Raw genomic sequence first — 20,916 nt, 5'->3', positions numbered from 1 at the left:
CCTACAAGAGCTGGTGTCCGCATCGAAGACCCGGCATCCAGGGCTTAGTACATATGGAAATGGGGTTTTTACCGCATTTTGCCTTTAGTACATCCCATGCATTGGGAGAGATGTATCAAACCTGTGGGTGAGGAACAATACAAAAAGTGACTAGGCACTGTGCCAAAATGGAGCTGACAAGCTAAAGACTTCTATATGCCTGTTCAATAGACAGATCACATTTGCTACTTAAATACTATTGAACGCCTTGAATACTACTGGAGAGAAGTGCTATATAAATAAAATAATTATTCATTATTATTAAAATATATTGCTGATTTATTACTGACTATATACAGGGCAATCCTGCTACCAAGAGAATTCAGCCATAATAGTCATATTCTAATAGTCTGTGGACATCATTTACCAACATGCCATTGGTAATATGATTGATTATACATTGTGGACATTTTTTATGCTTACAGCGGCGGCATTACCATACTGAGGCCAGTGTAAGGCTGTGCACTCACATCTGCTCCTCTGTCTAAACTCTGTTGCATTTATACGGTAGAGGAATACTGTCTAAATATAATATTTTCTGAATGACCCCCTATTAGTATAATTGCAGGGGTGATACACATTGGCTATTCCAACTGCTTGCACTGGCAAACATTCAATGTCCTGAGTGCTTTCAAATCACTATCATTAAACTGTAAGCTTTCACCACTTTCCACTTCCCTTTCTATAGAGACATATGCCCTCACGTCCCACCGCTTATATGCCATGCACAATATCCTGCTGTATCCCAATCACAATATCCTGCTTTATCCCAATCACAATATCCTGCTTTATCCCAATCACAATAGCCTGCTTTATCCCTCATGCTTGTTTTTGGTTTGTCCTGTCAGCCAGTGTTCGTTGCTCTACCTCGCTTCACCTCCGTCATATCTGCACTCAGCCATGTAACTCGTTCTCTATTTCCCCTGTACTGTTGTATCATGTCATGTTTCCTTATACCCTATGTATGGACGTACTTCACAGGGAGTGTGCATAACGGCTTCAGGTATACTGAAACAGTACTTGGGCAGTAGAGTAAGCACCATGAACATAAGGCCTAAAGTTACTACCTAGCCTGGATCCCCTCTCTGTCTCTCTCTGCTTCCCTACCTGGTCTCCATGGAAACTGTGCACTAGTCCAGGTTACCATTTTCCTCTGTGCTATGTTCTTCCTCGCAGGGTGAAAGTTCATCCACAGACGTCTGGTTCGTGATTCCTGGAAACGGAAAAAACATATTTTATAACAAGGTCTTGCTCTCTGTAAATAACATTACTTTCCTCATAATCATTTGAAATGCTCGTTTTGTAATCATTATCCTATAAAATATTATTGTTGCATAGATAAAAGAGTACATTGTCATGCTATACTGTAAACTGAAGCTTTTAATTCTTATTTATGCATGAGTGTGCTCCAGCAGATACTTTGGGCCTGATTCTCATTCAGACGCAATCACAGCCTTCCTTACGTCTTGTGTCGCAGTTGCATCTTCTCTGGTGTACAGTCAAATGTGCTGAGATGCTCACTGTCAGTGTCCTTAGAGGCAATATAGTACTTGGTGCATTTTTACATGCACCATTGGTCGCACCATAGAAAACTAGCATCTGCTCACCGTCTGAGTATGGCCTCCTGTATGAGCATCTCTGTAAGCAACCACTTTCAGCGGCACTCCTTGCGACACTCCCAAAAGACACAGCATCTCTGTTTAGCTGCCCCCGTTAGCTCCCAGTCACTGCCCAGTAATCACCAATATATTCAGAGACTGTGCTTCCAAATCTATACTCCGTCTCTGTACGAACACCATCGGGACATATGCACAGTGCTATAGCCAGGGTACTCCATGCTCTTAGCATCCTTGGAATAATGGAAACCAGCTAAGGCTTTACAGTTTGCACCATAGTCAGGGAAGCCAGGCACATGGTCTCACTGTTACAGTGGCCATCAGCATGGCATACCTCCCAACATGACCCTCTCCAGGAGGGACAGAATGCTCTGTTCCTGGACTTCCCTCTTAATTTATGATTGCCCTCACCTGTGCTGAAACACCTTTCTTATCCATTAACCTGTTCAACACAGGTGCCAGCAATCATACTTTAAGAGAAAAGTCCAGGAGCAGAGCATTGTGTCCCTCCATGTTGGGAGGTATGGCATGGGAAGATTGGGCAAATGAGCGTACTGCCCATTTATATTTAACTGTAACACCTAGTAGAACATTTGTGGTTTGATTGGAGTAAACAAGCAATTATTTGCAATGCTCTGCAACTCGGGCTTGTGTGACTTTTCTGCAAGTGACTCATAAGACGACAGCTGCTCCTGATTCAATAATTACATTGTGGTGGTGAAACAAATACATTTATACATGCAACAGAGTGCACATGTGCCGAATAATTTTCCTTCCTATGACGTGCAGTACGGTCAGTGTTTTTATCTCTACATTTCATTTTTACTGGTCAAAATTCCCTGCCAAAATTTGCTCTTTGAATTCTGTGGTACATCAACAGTGCTGTATAACATGCAAGCTAGCAAAACTACAGTAAGTGCGAAAATCAGAAAAACTAAGGTGATTTAACCAATTTCAAAGGATTTTAAGGAGCAAAATTCCCTGTATCCATGAGAAAAAAAATGAACAAAGTGTAAACTATGGGGCAGATGTATTAAACCTGGAGAAGTGATAAAGCAGTGATAAGTGGAAGGTGATAACGCCAGAGCCAATCAGCTCCTAACTGTCATTTTTCAAAACTGTAATGAGTGGTGCGTTACCACTTTCCACGTATCACTCCAGGCTTAATACATCTGCACCATATTCCTAATCATAGTTAAATATCCTTGTAAACAGGAAATAACTTGTAAGTGGAAACACTGAGTACGGTGCTCTTGAAGACATCTAGTGGCAGAAAAATGTATTACAGGGAATACTAAACTGTTTTTCCATCCAGAGTCAGCATATGCGATATAAACAACATCACCCAGCATTAGATGACAACTTTACTCCTACTGCATCTAACCACAATTAGGATAGATTTCCCCATTAGTTTTAGACAGCAGATGAAAAACGTGGCAACACATACAGTACATACGGAGAGATGTACTAAGCAGTGATAAAAGTTTAGAAGTGAGCCTGTGGAGTGAGCCAGTAGAAGTGAGCCAGTTGCCCATGGCAGAACTTACGTAACATTTATAATTTCCATACTATAAAAGAATACAGAGCAGCTGATTGTTGCCATCGGCAACTTCTACACGGACTCTTCTCCACTTTTATCACTGCTTAGTACATCCTCCCAAGTCACAAGAAGTTAAAGGGGCCTTTTTTTTTTATCATTGGCGGTGAAGTGGAAGCATTAAGTATTGCTATATATGGTGTCACTCTATAACGCAGTTGTGTCTGAATTTATTATTTGAGGATGAAAGACGTTTTCTCCCCCTTTTCATCAACCTAATGGTGCCAGCAAAGGGCTCAAGTATAATGTGCTTTTGGAGAAAGAGCGCTATATAAAAGATATTATTATTATTATTATTATTATTATTTTTATTATTATGCATTCATTTGACCGAAAGGGGATCCAACAAAACTCTTTGGCTTTGTTCCCCATTGCCAGATATAGATATCGCCATCTCAAGGCAGCAATAGCTAGTGGCAGAAAGCAGTGATTTCTCTGCGGTATCCCTGCTGTTAAACAGAATCTGCCAAATAAAGGAATTATCATAGCTTGATACATAGACTCCCTAATTACATATGTACCTTGAAGTGGTTATGTAATAAGCTGTCTGGGATTCCTAATATAATACTGCTTTTATTTCACACATTTCTAGATTCCTCACCGCTTGCTGCTCTCTCTTTCCACTTCTGCTTGTTCTCCTGGATGTATTTGGTCCACGTTGTCCGAAAGCTGTTCAGGTCAGCATTGATGTCTCCGAGCTCAGCCTGTTCATCGATTGATGGCTGTCTCCACTGAGAGCTACAGAGAGCAAAATGCAAAGTTTTAAAGAACAATGGTGTAACCATTAGCAATTATATCTCCAAGCACAATTAGTGTCATTGTTAGCATTACTGCCTCACAGTACTGAGGTCTTGGGTTCCATACCCACTACAGCCTTAGGGCCTAATTCAGACCTGATCGCTCCTCTGTGAATTTACAGAGGTCTTTGACCGGATAGTTGCCACCCAGCCAGACTGAATAACTGCCCCGTGCAAGTCTGAGTACACCATGCGAAAAACTTTGTCAGCTGCAAATCCATTCGCAGCTCACTCACAATCGAATGATTTTTCCAGTCTGTGCTGTCTGTGCATAGCCCAGGACCTACTCCTACAACAGTGTGATAGAAACAGGCTGATCGGGGCTGGAGCTGACGTCACCCCCCCTTTCCTTGCCTGAAAACGCTTGGGAGAAAGCCTACGTTTTCTCCGACACCCCCAAACGCCCACTTCCTGTCAATCAGACAGCGTTTGTCTAGCGATCAAAACAGACATAGGGTTTGGCCTCGCGACTGCGCATTACGATCCGTAACTGCACTATGATGCTTGCTACAAGTCATAGGCTCATAGGCCCAAATGTATTAAGCTTTAACAACAGATAAAATGGAGACGGATAAAGAATGATAAATGATAAATGACCAGAAAATCAGCTTCCTAACTGCCATGTCACAGGCTCTGGGGCAGATGTATTAAGCCTGGAGAAGGCATAAAGAAGTGATAAAGCGGTGATAAGGGCAAGGTGATAACGCACCAGCCAATCATCTCCAATATGTAAATTGACAGTTATGAGCTGATTGGCTGGTGAGTTATCACCTTGCACTTATCACCGCTTTATCACTTCTTTATGCCCTCTCCAGGCTTAATACATCTGCCACTCTGTTTGAAAAATGACAGTTAACAGCTGGTTGGCTGGTCATTTATCATTCGTCCCCACTTTATCTCTTGTTGAAGCTTAATACATTTAGTCCATAAGCAGAAACTATGAAACAACCTGAAGCGCAGTTATGGTACTTTATATGAGACCTCCGGAGTGTATAAATGATGGAGACATTTAAATAATCCAACAAATACAATATTCTTGGTTCTTTCTACACAAGAATATATAAAGCTCTTATAATAGGTAACTCAAATCATATTAGGTACAATGTGAGCAGACCTAGACTGGTTGACAGCCGCAGCTTGTTTGGATTTGCTGCCCTCTTCTACTAATGGAAGTACAATCTTTTCAGCCACATCGGTTAGCACCGAGAATGTTGGATCAACAATAAACTCGATGAAGCCTGTGGACAGGAAATGACACATTATTACAGTACGACAGTGATAGGAGTTATACAGTAGGGCTTCCAATTACAGTCACAAAATCATTCCTGTGGTGGGGGGTTAATGTACCCGTTTTCAAGTGTGGAAAACCTGAGAAATGATGAATTACCTATCTGAGACTGAGCAACCAGTGTGGCCTTGCGGTCACATAGCGGAGAGAAAGGCAGCCCCAGTTCTGCTTCCTTGTCACCCTGCAGGAAACATAAAAAGATGACTGTGAAGTACGTACTGTACTATATGTACCAGTTATGCATGGTGTATTAAGGTAACGAGCTACAGGATCCATCATATTCACCTTAGTCTCTCAGATTTAGAGACTAAAAAAGTGTTCTTATACAGCAAACTATGAAATAAATGAAGAATTATTGCAGAAATTACATTCAATCGTGCATTTTTACAGGTATATTTACAGGTATTGGGGTATATTTACTAAGGTGTTAATTTTTTTAGAAGTGGAGATTTTGCCCATAGCAACCAATCAGATTCCACTTAACATTTATCTAGCTGCTTCTAGAAGATAATAGCTAGAATCTTATTGGTTGCTATGGGCAACATCTCCACTTCTACAAAAAAACCTCACACTATAGTAAATATAACCCAACATGCCTAAAAATAACACTGGCACCATGCACCTCTATACTGTGGGATTCTGTGGATACATGTATAATTGATAGGGCTAAATGTAATAGCCTCCGAGTTGCTAGAGGTGCCGGACTTTCTGCAAGTCTGCCCGTTTCTTTAAAGCAGCAATCCTTTACAAGGCAAAAATGACCTGGCTATTACATTTACATTACAACTAGAGATGAGCGCCTGAAATTTTTCGGGTTTTGTGTTTTGGTTTTGGGTTCGGTTCCGCGGCCGTGTTTTGGGTTCGAACGCGTTTTGGCAAAACCTCACCGAATTTTTTTTGTCGGATTCGGGTGTGTTTTGGATTCGGGTGTTTTTTCCAAAAACACTAAAAAACAGCTTAAATCATAGAATTTGGGGGTCATTTTGATCCCAAAGTATTATTAACCTCAAAAACCATAATTTACACTCATTTTCAGTCTATTCTGAATACCTCACACCTCACAATATTATTTTTAGTCCTAAAATTTGCACCGAGGTCGCTGTGTGAGTAAGATAAGCGACCCTAGTGGCCGACACAAACACCGGGCCCATCTAGGAGTGGCACTGCAGTGTCACGCAGGATGTCCCTTCCAAAAAACCCTCCCCAAACAGCACATGACGCAAAGAAAAAAAGAGGCGCAATGAGGTAGCTGTGTGAGTAAGATTAGCGACCCTAGTGGCCGACAAAAACACCGGGCCCATCTAGGAGTGGCACTGCAGTGTCACGCAGGATGGCCCTTCCAAAAAACCCTCCCCAAACAGCACATGACGCAAAGAAAAAAAGAGGCGCAATGAGGTAGCTGTGTGAGTAAGATTAGCGACCCTAGTGGCCGACACAAACACCGGGCACATCTAGGAGTGGCACTGCAGTGTCACGCAGGATGTCCCTTCCAAAAAACCCTCCCCAAACAGCACATGACGCAAAGAAAAAAAGAGGCGCAATGAGGTAGCTGACTGTGTGAGTAAGATTAGCGACCCTAGTGGCCGACACAAACACCGGGCCCATCTAGGAGTGGCACTGCAGTGTCACGCAGGATGTCCCTTCCAAAAAACCCTCCCCAAACAGCACATGACGCAAAGAAAAAAAGAGGCGCAATGAGGTAGCTGACTGTGTGAGTAAGATTAGCGACCCTAGTGGCCGACACAAACACCGGGCCCATCTAGGAGTGGCACTGCAGTGTCACGCAGGATGTCCCTTCCAAAAAACCCTCCCCAAACAGCACATGACGCAAAGAAAAAAAGAGGCGCAATGAGGTAGCTGACTGTGTGAGTAAGATTAGCGACCCTAGTGGCCGACACAAACACCGGGCCCATCTAGGAGTGGCACTGCAGTGTCACGCAGGATGTCCCTTCCAAAAAACCCTCCCCAATCAGCACATGATGCAAAGAAAAAGAAAAGAAAAAAGAGGTGCAAGATGGAATTGTCCTTGGGCCCTCCCACCCACCCTTATGTTGTATAAACAAAACAGGACATGCACACTTTAACCAACCCATCATTTCAGTGACAGGGTCTGCTACACGACTGTGACTGATATGACGGGTTGGTTTGGACCCCCCCCAAAAAAGAAGCAATTAATCTCTCCTTGCACAAACTGGCTCTACAGAGGCAAGATGTCCACCTCATCTTCACCCTCCGATATATCACCGTGTACATCCCCCTCCTCACAGATTATCAATTCGTCCCCACTGGAATCCACCATCTCAGCTCCCTGTGTACTTTGTGGAGGCAATTGCTGCTGGTCAATGTCTCCGCGGAGGAATTGATTATAATTCATTTTAATGAACATCATCTTCTCCACATTTTCTGGATGTAACCTCGTACGCCGATTGCTGACAAGGTGAGCGGCGGCACTAAACACTCTTTCGGAGTACACACTTGTGGGAGGGCAACTTAGGTAGAATAAAGCCAGTTTGTGCAAGGGCCTCCAAATTGCCTCTTTTTCCTGCCAGTATAAGTACGGACTGTGTGACGTGCCTACTTGGATGCGGTCACTCATATAATCCTCCACCATTCTATCAATGTTGAGAGAATCATATGCAGTGACAGTAGACGACATGTCCGTAATCGTTGTCAGGTCCTTCAGTCCGGACCAGATGTCAGCATCAGCAGTCGCTCCAGACTGCCCTGCATCACCGCCAGCGGGTGGGCTCGGAATTCTGAGCCTTTTCCTCGCACCCCCAGTTGCGGGAGAATGTGAAGGAGGAGATGTTGACAGGTCGCGTTCCGCTTGACTTGACAATTTTGTCACCAGCAGGTCTTTCAACCCCAGCAGACCTGTGTCTGCCGGAAAGAGAGATCCAAGGTAGGCTTTAAATCTAGGATCGAGCACGGTGGCCAAAATGTAGTGCTCTGATTTCAACAGATTGACCACCCGTGAATCCTTGTTAAGCGAATTAAGGGCTGCATCCACAAGTCCCACATGCCTAGCGGAATCGCTCCCTTTTAGCTCCTTCTTCAATGCCTCCAGCTTCTTCTGCAAAAGCCTGATGAGGGGAATGACCTGACTCAGGCTGGCAGTGTCTGAACTGACTTCACGTGTGGCAAGTTCAAAGGGCATCAGAACCTTGCACAACGTTGAAATCATTCTCCACTGCACTTGAGACAGGTGCATTCCACCTACTATATCGTGCTCAATTGTATAGGCTTGAATGGCCTTTTGCTGCTCCTCCAACCTCTGAAGCATATAGAGGGTTGAATTCCACCTCGTTACCACTTCTTGCTTCAGATGATGGCAGGGCAGGTTCAGTAGTTTTTGGTGGTGCTCCAGTCTTCTGTACGTGGTGCCTGTACGCCGAAAGTGTCCCGCAATTTTTCTGGCCACCGACAGCATCTCTTGCACGCCCCTGTCGTTTTTTAAAAAATTCTGCACCACCAAATTCAAGGTATGTGCAAAACATGGGACGTGCTGGAATTTGCCCATATTTAATGCACACACAATATTGCTGGCGTTGTCCGATGCCACAAATCCACAGGAGAGTCCAATTGGGGTAAGCCATTCCGCGATGATCTTCCTCAGTTGCCGTAAGAGGTTTTCAGCTGTGTGCGTATTCTGGAAAGCGGTGATACAAAGCGTAGCCTGCCTAGGAAAGAGTTGGCGTTTGCGAGATGCTGCTACTGGTGCCGCCGCTGCTGTTCTTGCGGCGGGAGTCCATACATCTACCCAGTGGGCTGTCACAGTCATATAGTCCTGACCCTGCCCTGCTCCACTTGTCCACATGTCCGTGGTTAAGTGGACATTGGGTACAGCTGCATTTTTTAGGACACTGGTGACTCTTTTTCTGAGGTCTGTGTACATTTTCGGTATCGCCTGCCTAGAGAAATGGAACCTAGATGGTATTTGGTACCGGGGACACAGTACCTCCAACAAGTCTCTAGTTGGCTCTGCAGTAATGATGGATACCGGAACCACGTTTCTCACCACCCAGGATGCCAAGGCCTCAGTTATCCGCTTTGCAGTAGGATGACTGCTGTGATATTTCATCTTCCTCGCAAAGGACTGTTGAACAGTCAATTGCTTACTGGAAGTAGTACAAGTGGGCTTACGACTTCCCCTCTGGGATGACCATCGACTCCCAGCGGCAACAACAGCAGCGCCAGCAGCAGTAGGCGTTACACGCAAGGATGCATCGGAGGAATCCCAGGCAGGAGAGGACTCGTCAGAATTGCCAGTGACATGGCCTGCAGGACTATTGGCATTCCTGGGGAAGGAGGAAATTGACACTGAGGGAGTTGGTGGGGTGGTTTGCGTGAGCTTGGTTACAAGAGGAAGGGATTTACTGGTCAGTGGACTGCTTCCGCTGTCACCCAAAGTTTTTGAACTTGTCACTGACTTATTATGAATGCGCTGCAGGTGACGTATAAGGGAGGATGTTCCGAGGTGGTTAACGTCCTTACCCCTACTTATTACAGCTTGACAAAGGGAACACACGGCTTGACACCTGTTGTCCGCATTTCTGGTGAAATACCTCCACACCGAAGAGCTGATTTTTTTGGTATTTTCACCTGGCATGTCAACGGCCATATTCCTCCCACGGACAACAGGTGTCTCCCCGGGTGCCTGACTTAAACAAACCACCTCACCATCAGAATCCTCCTGGTCAATTTCCTCCCCAGCGCCAGCAACACCCATATCCTCCTCATCCTGGTGTACTTCAACACTGACATCTTCAATCTGACTATCAGGAACTGGACTGCGGGTGCTCCTTCCAGCACTTGCAGGGGGCGTGCAAATGGTGGAAGGCGCATGCTCTTCACGTCCAGTGTTGGGAAGGTCAGGCATCGCAACCGACACAATTGGACTCTCCTTGTGGATTTGGGATTTCAAAGAACGCACAGTTCTTTGCGGTGCTTTTGCCAGCTTGAGTCTTTTCAGTTTTCTAGCGAGAGGCTGAGTGCTTCCATCCTCATGTGAAGCTGAACCACTAGCCATGAACATAGGCCAGGGCCTCAGCCGTTCCTTGCCACTCCGTGTGGTAAATGGCATATTGGCAAGTTTACGCTTCTCCTCCGACAATTTTATTTTAGGTTTTGGAGTCCTTTTTTTACTGATATTTGGTGTTTTGGTTTTGACATGCTCTGTACTATGCCATTGGGCATCGGCCTTGGCAGACGACGTTGCTGGCATTTCATCGTCTCGGCCATGACTAGTGGCAGCAGCTTCAGCACGAGGTGGAAGTGGATCTTGATCTTTCCCTAATTTTGGAACCTCAACATTTTTGTTCTCCATATTTTAATAGGCACAACTAAAAGGCACCTCAGGTAAACAATGGAGATGGATGGATTGGATACTAGTATACAATTATGGACGGGCTGCCGAGTGCCGACACAGAGGTAGCCACAGCCGTGAACTACCGCACTGTACTGTGTCTGCTGCTAATATATAGACTGGTTGATAAAGAGATAGTATACTCGTAACTAGTATGTATGTATAAAGAAAGAAAAAAAACCACGGTTAGGTGGTATATACAATTATGGACGGGCTGCCGAGTGCCGACACAGAGGTAGCCACAGCCGTGAACTACCGCACTGTACTGTGTCTGCTGCTAATATATAGACTGGTTGATAAAGAGATAGTATACTCGTAACTAGTATGTATGTATAAAGAAAGAAAAAAAAACCACGGTTAGGTGGTATATACAATTATGGACGGGCTGCCGAGTGCCGACACAGAGGTAGCCACAGCCGTGAACTACTGTACTGTGTCTGCTGCTAATATATAGACTGGTTGATAAAGAGATAGTATACTCGTAACTAGTATGTATGTATAAAGAAAGAAAAAAAAACCACGGTTAGGTGGTATATACAATTATGGACGGGCTGCCGAGTGCCGACACAGAGGTAGCCACATCCGTGAACTACCGCACTGTACTGTGTCTGCTGCTAATATATAGACTGGTTGATAAAGAGATAGTATACTCGTAACTAGTATGTATGTATAAAGAAAGAAAAAAAAACCACGGTTAGGTGGTATATACAATTATGGACGGGCTGCCGAGTGCCGACACAGAGGTAGCCACAGCCGTGAACTACCGCACTGTACTGTGTCTGCTGCTAATATATAGACTGGTTGATAAAGAGATAGTATACTCGTAACTAGTATGTATGTATAAAGAAAGAAAAAAAAACCACGGTTAGGTGGTATATACAATTATGGACGGGCTGCCGAGTGCCGACACAGAGGTAGCCACAGCCGTGAACTACTGTACTGTGTCTGCTGCTAATATATAGACTGGTTGATAAAGAGATAGTATACTCGTAACTAGTATGTATGTATAAAGAAAGAAAAAAAAACCACGGTTAGGTGGTATATACAATTATGGACGGGCTGCCGAGTGCCGACACAGAGGTAGCCACAGCCGTGAACTACCGCACTGTACTGTGTCTGCTGCTAATATATAGACTGGTTGATAAAGAGATAGTATACTCGTAACTAGTATGTATGTATAAAGAAAGAAAAAAAAACCACGGTTAGGTCACTGGTATATACAATTATGGACGGGCTGCCGAGTGCCGACACAGAGGTAGCCACAGCCGTGAACTACCGCACTGTACTGTGTCTGCTGCTAATATAGACTGGTTGATAAAGAGATAGTATACTACTAATATTATATACTGGTGGTCAGGTCACTGGTCACTAGTCACACTGGCAGTGGCACTCCTGCAGCAAAAGTGTGCACTGTTTAATTTTAATATAATATTATGTACTCCTGGCTCCTGCTATAACCTATAACTGGCACTGCAGTAGTGCTCCCCAGTCTCCCCCACAATTATAAGCTGTGTGAGCTGAGCAGTCAGACAGATATATAATATATATAGATGATGCAGCACACTGGCCTGAGCCTGAGCAGTGCACACAGATATGGTATGTGACTGACTGAGTCACTGTGTGTATCGCTTTTTTCAGGCAGAGAACGGATATATTAAATAAACTGCACTGTGTGTCTGGTGGTCACTCACTATATAATATATTATGTACTCCTGGCTCCTGCTATAACCTATAACTGGCACTGCAGTAGTGCTCCCCAGTCTCCCCCACAATTATAAGCTGTGTGAGCTGAGCAGTCAGACAGATATATATAATATTATATATAGATAATAGATGATGCAGCACACTGGCCTGAGCCTGAGCAGTGCACACAGATATGGTATGTGACTGAGTCACTGTGTGCTGTGTATCGCTTTTTTCAGGCAGAGAACGGATTATATTATGTACTCCTGGCTCCTGCTATAACCTATAACTGGCACTGCAGTAGTGCTCCCCAGTCTCCCCCACAATTATAAGCTGTGTGAGCTGAGCAGTCAGACAGATATATATAATATTATATATAGATAATAGATGATGCAGCACACTGGCCTGAGCCTGAGCAGTGCACACAGATATGGTATGTGACTGAGTCACTGTGTGCTGTGTATCGCTTTTTTCAGGCAGAGAACGGATTATAAATAAAAGTGGTGGTCACTGGTCACTATCAGCAAAACTCTGCACTGTACACTACTGAGTACTCCTAATGCTCCCCAAAATTAGTAAATCAAGTGTCTCTCTAATCTATTCTAATTCTAAACGGAGAGGACGCCAGCCACGTCCTCTCCCTATCAATCTCAATGCACGTGTGAAAATGGCGGCGACGCGCGGCTCCTTATATAGAATCCGAGTCTCGCGATAGAATCCGAGCCTCGCGAGAATCCGACAGCGTCATGATGACGTTCGGGCGCGCTCGGGTTAACCGAGCAAGGCGGGAAGATCCGAGTCGCTCGGACCCGTGAAAAAAAACATGAAGTTCTGGCGGGTTCGGATTCAGAGAAACCGAACCCGCTCATCTCTAATTACAACCAACGGGGGGCTATTACATTTAGCCAGTGGCGTAACTACTGCCCCCGCAGCCCTCGCTGTGGCTTGGGGGCGAGGGGCTGCGGGGGTGCCGCCACTGATTTAGCGCAGATTGACATGCGGTTGTGGTATGTGGTATGTGGTATAATGTCTCAGGGTCAATGCAGTGTGTGTCATAATGTGTCACAGGCATTGTATGTGCTATAATGTATCAGGGGCATTGCAGTGTGTGGCATAATGTATCACGGACATTGCGGTGTGTGTCATAATGTGTCACAGACATTGTATGTGCTATAATGTATCAGGGGCATTGCAGTGTGTAGCATAATGTATAACGGGCATTGCGATTCCTGTCATAATGTGTCACAGGCATTACGGTGTGTGGCATAATGTGTCGGGGGCATTACGGTGTGTATATATTGTGTCATGTGCTTTATTGTGTGTGGCATAATGTCTTAGGGCCATTGCAGTATGTGGCATAATGTATACTGGGCATTACTATAAGGAGGAAAAATGACAAATAATGTAAGGGGCATGAATCAGGATTATTTTTCTTTCCTGTGGTGGCTAACGTCTGGGCATGCAGGTTGCAAAACTGGGGTATAAGGTAGTCTTTTCCTGCAAGGTCACGCCCATTTATGCGAAGACACACCCATTTCAACGAAGCCACGCCCCCTTTTTGCGTCGCGCGCATGTTTGTCCCTTTAATAGTGCCAATTATGGGGGATGGCGGAGGGGGGGAGGCGCCGAAGAATTTTTTGGCTTGGGGGAGAAAAATTTCTAGTTACGCCACTGCATTTAGATCATTGTAATTTACTTGGCACAAATTCTGCAGTACCACTTGTGGCCACTAGTTGTAATAAGTATGACTTTCTCAGACCCTTTTAGTATAATGTTGTTTTAAATCAAAGATAATGTACTGTAAACTTTGTTAGAAATATGTGTGTACAGGTTTAATGACGTGGCAGAGTTTCTGTACACACCAGCAGATGCCCTGCGACAACAAAAAGCCCAGTTGTTTAACCAGTGGAGTGGTTTTATTGTAGGTAAAACAGGTACAGACGTACTCACTGTTGTACACACTGGCAGATGGAGCGGAGCTTGAGCAGAGCAGGGTGTCATACAGCTCATCAGCAGGTGAGTGTATGCGGAACCGGATAGCGGAGCAGGAATGTAGATAATCATGTATAAAGGTAATATATCTTGTAGGTCTCACTTTAGCCAAGTGGAAGATAGCCGTCTCCCACTGTGGCACTCTAACACAGAGACAACAGGGTGCCACGCATGCGCAATACTAAGCGGGCATATTTATACAGGGAATGCAGAATTCCTGGGGTCTGCGCAGTAGTGCTCTCCACCTTCAACAAACTATGGGGCAGAAGTATGAACCTGGAGAAGGCATAAGGAAGTGATAAACCAGTGATATGTGCAACTGCAAAGTGATAAATGCACCAGCCAATCAGCTCCTAACTGTTAATTTACATATTGGAGCTGATTGGCTGGTTCGTTTATCACCTTGCACATATCACTGGTTTATCACTTCCTTATGCCTTCTCCAGGTTAATACATCTGCCCCAAAATGTTTTGGTATTTATTTGTGCATTTATATCATTCTGTGCTGTGTGCTGAGAAATGTATTAATTGAGAGAAACACAGAAGCTGCTATTGGATTGTACATAGGAAACAGTATTGCTCCCTTCTGCCAGGTATAAGATAATAGTCAGTGTTATGACATTAGCTGTGCTACAACAGTGACACATTCCTTAGTTTGTTTTTTAATTGCTGCACTTTCAGATTTATATTTTTAATTTAAATGTAAAATTCTGGAACAAAAGTTTAATTTGTTTTCATAATCACAATGAGACTCACAATGTGTATATTATTAGACTCATAAAGTGAATTGATATGTTCTAATTATTCCTAAGGTTATACCATATAATAGAAACCTGTGGAGGGAATAACTAAGACAAAAAGCATAAAAGCTGCAAAACAGATTGGTATATAAAGCAACTTACAAATTAATTGCTGTTTGACAATAATCTCGTCTAGTAATTATATCATACAAAACACATTGGCCCTCATTCCGAGTTGTTCGCTCGCTAGCTACTTTTAGCAGCATTGCACACGCTAGGCCGCCGCCCTCTGGGAGTGTATCTTAGCATAGCAGAATTGCTAACGAAAATAAGATTTTAAACCTACCGGTACATCTATTTCTCCTAGTCAGTAGAGGATGCTGGGGACTCCGTAAGGACCATGGGGTATAGAAGGGCTCCGCAGGAGATAGGGCACCTAAAAATAACTTTTACTATGGGTGTGCACTGGCTCCTCCCTCTATGCCCCTCCTCCAGACCTCAGTTAGAGAACTGTGCCCAGAGGAGATGGACAATACAAGGCAGGATTTAGAAATCCAAGGGCAAGATTCATACCAGCCCACACCAATCATACCATGTAACCTGGATCATACATAACCAGTTAACCGTATGAACAATACCAGTAACGGTCCAAGACCGATTCCAACTGTAACAGAACACTTATGTAAGCAACAACTATATACAAGTCTTGCAGAGTTTCCGCACTGGGACGGGCGCCCAGCATCCTCTACGGACTAGGAGAAATAGATTTACCAGTAAGTTTAAAATCTTATTTTCTCTTACGTCCTAGAGGATGCTGGGGACTCCGTAAGGACCATGGGGTTTATACCAAAGCATCCAATCGGGCGGGAGAGTGCGTATGACTCTGCAGCACCGACTGAGCAAACGCTAGGTCCTCATCAGCCAGGGTATCAAACTTGTAGAATTTAGCAAAAGTGTTTGACCCCGACCAAGTCGCCACTCGGCAAAGCTGTAATGCCGAGACGCCTCGGGCAGCCGCCCAAGAAGAGCCCACCTTCCTAGTGGAATGGGCCTTAACCGAATTTGGTACCGGCAATCCAGCCATAGAATGAGCCTGCTGAATCGTATTACAGATCCAGCGAGCAATAGTCTGCTTCGAAGCAGGTGCGCCAATCTTATTAGCAGCATACAGGACAAACAGAGCCTCTGTTTTCCTAATTCTAGCCGTCCTGGCTAGATAAATCTTTAAAGGCCCTGACTACGTCCAGGGATCTGGAATCCTCCAGGTCACTTGTAGCCACAGGCACCACAATAGGTTGATTCATATGGAATGAAGAAACCACTTTAAGCAAAAATTGCGGACGTGTCCTTAATTCAGCTCGATCCACATGAAAAATCAAGTAGGGGCTCTTCTGTGACAAAGCCGTCAATTCTGACACTCGCCTTGCTGATGCTAAGGCCAACAACATGACCACCTTCCAGGTAAGAAATTTCAACTCAACCTTGTTAAGCGGTTCAAACCAGTGTGATTTTAGGAACTGCAACACCACGTTCAGGTCACCTGGTGCCATTGGAGGCACAAAAGGGGGCTGGATGTGCAACACTCCCTTTACAAACGTCTGGACTTCTGGAAGAGAAGCCAATTCCTTCTGAAAGAAAATCGAGAGGGCCAAAATCTGTACCTTAACAGAGCCTAATTTCAGGCCCATATCCACTCCTGTCTGTAGGAAGTGGAGAAAACGACCCAGATGAAAATCTTCCGTAGGTGCATTCTTGGTCTCACACCAAGACACATACTTTCGCCAGATACGGTGATAATGTTTTACCGTCACCTCTTTCCTAGCCTTTATTAAAGTAGGGATGACCTCTTCCGGAATCCCCTTTTCCGCTAGGATTCGGCGTTCAACCGCCATGCCGTCAAACGTAACCGCGGTAAGACTTAAAATACACAGGGCCCCTGTTGCAACAGGTCTTCCCTCAGAGGAAGAAGCCAGGGATCTCCTGTGAGCATCTCTTGTAGATCCGAGTACCAGGCCCTTCGAGGCCAGTCTGGGACAACGAGTATCGTCTGTACTCTTCTTCGTCTTATGATCCTCAACACTTTTGTGATGAGAGGAAGAGGAGGAAACACGTAGACCGATTTGAACACCCACGGTGTTACCAGAGCGTCTACTGCTACTGCCTGAGGGTCCCGAGACCTGGCACAATACCTCCGAAGCTTTTTGTTAAGGCGTGACGCCATCATGTCTATTTGAGGAGTTCCCCAAAGACGCGTTACGTCTGCAAAGACTTCTTGATGAAGTCCCCACTCTCCTGGATGGAGATCGTGTCTGCTGAGGAAGTCTGCTTCCCAGTTGTCCACTCCCGGAATGAAGACAGCCGACAGAGCGCTTACGTGATTTTCTGCCCAGCGAAGAATCCTGGTGGCTTCCGCCATCGCGACTCTGCTTCTTGTCCCGCCTTGGCGGTTCACATGAGCCACTGCTGTGACATTGTCTGATTGAATCAGAACTGGTAGGTTTCGAAGAAGACTCTCCGCTTGTCGAAGGCCGTTGTAAATGGCCCTGAGTTCCAACACATTGATGTGTAGACAGGACTCCTGGTCTGACCACAGTCCCTGAAAATTTCTTCCTTGTGTGACTGCTCCCCATCCTCGGAGGCTCGCGTCCGTGGTAACCAGGATCCAATCCTGAATTCCGAACCTGCGACCCTCCAGCAGGTGAGTACTTTGCAACCACCACAGGAGAGACACCCTGGCCCCTGGGGACAGAGTTATTTTCCGATGTAAGTGCAGATGGGACCCGGACCACTTGTCCAGAAGGTCCCATTGAAAAGTCCTTGCATGGAACCTTCCGAAGGGAATGGCCTCGTAGGCCGCCACCATTTTTCCCAGAACTCGACTGCATTGGTGAACTGACACCCTTTTCGTTTTTAGCAGGTCTCTGACCATGTTCTAGATGTCCTGGGCTTTCTCCAGTGGGAGAAAGACCCCTTCATTTGTTCCGTATCAAGTATCATACCTAGGAACGTTAGCCGAGTTGTCGGAATCAACTGGGACTTCGGTAGATTTAGAATCCAACCGTGTTGCTGGAGCACTCTCAGAGAGAGCGCCACGCTGCTCAGCAATTTCTCTCTGGATCTCGCTTTTATTAGGAGATCATCCAAGTATGGGATAATTGTGACTCCATGCTTGCGCAGGACCACCATCATTTCCGCCATTATCTTGGTGAAAATCCTCGGGGCCGTGGAAAGCCCAAACGGCAACGTCTGAAATTGGTAATGACAATCCTGTACAGCGAATCTCAGGTATTCCTGATGGGGGGAATATATGGGGACATGAAGGTACGCATCCTTTATGTCCAGAGACACCATAAACTCCCCCTCCTCCATATTGGCTATTATCGCTCTGAGTGATTCCATTTTGAATTTGAATCTTTTTATGTACAGGTTTAGGGACTTCAGATTCAAAATAGGTCTGACCGAACCGTCTGGTTTCAGGACCACAAATAGGGTTGAGTAGTAACCTCTTCCCTGCTGGTTCAGGGGAACCCTGATTATTACTTGCTGTAGACACAGCGTTTGAATTGCAGCTAAGACTACATCCCGTTCCGATGTGGAAGCTGGTAGGAACGATTTGAAAAATCGGCGCGGAGGCACCTCCTCGAATTCCAGTTTGTAACCCTGGGAAACTATTTCCAACACCCAAGGATTCAGGCCTGAGCTGACCCAAGCCTGGCTGAAAAGTTGAAGACGTGCCCCCACCGGTGCGGACTCCCTCAGGGGAGCCCCAGCGTCATGCTGTGGGCTTTGGAGTAGCCGGGAAGGACTTTTGTTCCTGGGCACCTGCCGAAGCAGGTGCTCTTTTGCCTCTGCCCTTACCTCTGGCGAGGAAGGAGGATCCCCGATCTCTTCTGGACTTGTGCGACCGAAAGGACTGCATCTGATAGGGTGGTACTTTCTTTTGCTGTTGGGGAATAAATGGTAAAAAGTTTGATTTACCTGCTGTAGCTGTGGAAACCAGGTCCATCAGCCCATCCCCAAACAATACATCTCCCTTATAGGGTAGAACTTCCATATGTTTTTTGGAATCTGCATCACCCGTCCATTGGCGAGTCCATAAGGATCTTCTCGCAGAGATAGACATGGCATTGGCCCTAGAAGCCAGCAAACCAATGTCCCTTTGAGCATCCCTCATAAATAAGACTGCGTCTTTAATATGGGCTAGAGTTAAGAATATAGTATCCTTATCCATCTTATCAAAATCAGCTGTCAGCTCATCTGTCCAAGCTGAAATCGTGCTACACACCCATGCCGACGCAATTGTCGGTCTAAGGACTGCTCCAGTATGAGAATAAATACACTTTAAGGTAGTCTCTTGCCTGCGATCTGCAGGGTCCCTAAGGGCAGCTGTGTCAGGAGACGGTAGCGCCACTTTCTTGGACAAGTGCGTCAGGGCCTTGTCCACAGTGGGAGGTGATTCCCAATGCTCCCTGTCCTGTTTAGGGAAGGGGTATGCCATATAAATTCTTTTGGGTATCTGCGGTCTCTTTTCCGGAGTCTCCCAAGCTTTTTCAAAGAAATCATTTAGTTCATGAGATGTGGGAAAATGTATAATCTGTTTCTTTCCCTTAAACATGTGCACCCTTGTGTCGGGGACCGAGGGTTCATCCGCAATATGCAACACATCCCTTATTGCCACAATCATACACTGAATGCTTTTTGTCACCCTAGGGTGCAATTTCACTACGTCATAGTCGACACTGGAATCACAGTCCGTGTCGGTAGTAGTGTCTTGTGTTAAGGGACGCTTTTGAGACCCCGACGGGCCCTGTGAGTCTGTCCAATCCGAGGATTGACCCCCTGATGTCCCCCCTAATTCAGCCTTATCAAGACTCTTATGTAAGGATGCCACACTTGCATTCAACATATGCCACATGTCCATCCATTCTTGAGTCGGCACAACCGACGGGGACACACCACTCATTTGCTCCACCTCCTCCTTGGAAAAGCCTTCCGCTTCAGACATGTCGACACCACGTACCGACACTCCACACACACAGGGATTAACCTATAAGGGGACAAAACCCCAAACAGGCCCTTGGGAGAGACAGAGAGAGTGTATGCCAGCACATACCCAGCGCTTAATAACACTGGAAAGATATGACCAGATAGCGCTTTTATATATATATAAAATGACCAGATTCCCACTCACTGCGCTCAAAATGCCCCCCTCCTCTTTTTTCCAGCCTGAATGTTCAGCAGGGGAGAGACCAGGGAGCCAGCGTTTTCCTCATGCAGCTTCTGTGGAGAAAATGGCGCTGGTTAGTGCTGGGGATCAAGCTCCGCCCACCCGACGGCAAGCTTCGGTCCCGGTGATTTTTTCATAGAAAATGGCGGGGGATCGTAGAACTACTGCCCAGCAGCCTAATCTACCTTGTCAGTGCCCAAATGTGAGGATTATTGCTGCCCAGGGCGCCCCCCCCCCTGCGCCCTGCACCCTTCATTGCTGCTCTGTGTGTGTGAATGGGAGCAATGGTACCTCATGAAGATCTGATGTCTTCTGCCGCCTATAATGTCTTCTGCCTTCTCATACTCACCCGGCTTCTATCTTCGGCATCTGTGAGGAGGACGGCGGCGCGGCTCCGGGACGAACCCCAGGTGAGACCTGTGTTCCGACTCCCTCTGGAGCTAATGGTGTCCAGTAGCCTTAGAAACAGAGCCCAACCGTTAAGCCAGCCCTGCTTCTCTCCCCTCAGTCGCACGATGCAGGGAGCCTGTTGCCAACAGGACTCCCTGAAAATAAAAAAACTAACAAAATTA

The 20,916-nt window shown here is 45.6% G+C and overlaps 1 protein-coding gene across 6 annotated transcripts in view; it reads right to left on the bottom strand.

Moving 5' to 3' along the window:
• PDE1B (phosphodiesterase 1B) overlaps positions 1-20,916 on the bottom strand; it is a 532,158-nt gene that overhangs the window by 24,396 nt on the left and 486,846 nt on the right. For 4 of the 6 annotated variants that reach the window (XM_063952206.1, XM_063952208.1, XM_063952209.1 and 1 more), the window contains 4 exons: positions 5,437-5,518; positions 5,164-5,287; positions 3,854-3,990; positions 1,184-1,252 (listed from right to left, as the gene is read on the bottom strand). In XM_063952206.1, the coding sequence (XP_063808276.1) occupies positions 1,184-1,252; positions 3,854-3,990; positions 5,164-5,287; positions 5,437-5,518 (412 nt within the window). Of the gene's footprint in view, positions 1-1,146; positions 1,253-3,853; positions 3,991-5,163; positions 5,288-5,436; positions 5,519-20,916 lie in introns of all 6 variants that reach the window. The other 2 variants (XM_063952207.1, XM_063952205.1) reach the window with 1 other exon arrangement.

The sequence above is a fragment of the Pseudophryne corroboree genome, chromosome 2, assembly GCF_028390025.1.
Source record: "Pseudophryne corroboree isolate aPseCor3 chromosome 2, aPseCor3.hap2, whole genome shotgun sequence".
Taxonomy (NCBI): Eukaryota; Metazoa; Chordata; class Amphibia; order Anura; family Myobatrachidae; genus Pseudophryne; species Pseudophryne corroboree.
Note: the sequence above shows the minus strand (reverse complement) of the source record. Positions and strands in the feature narration are given on the sequence as shown.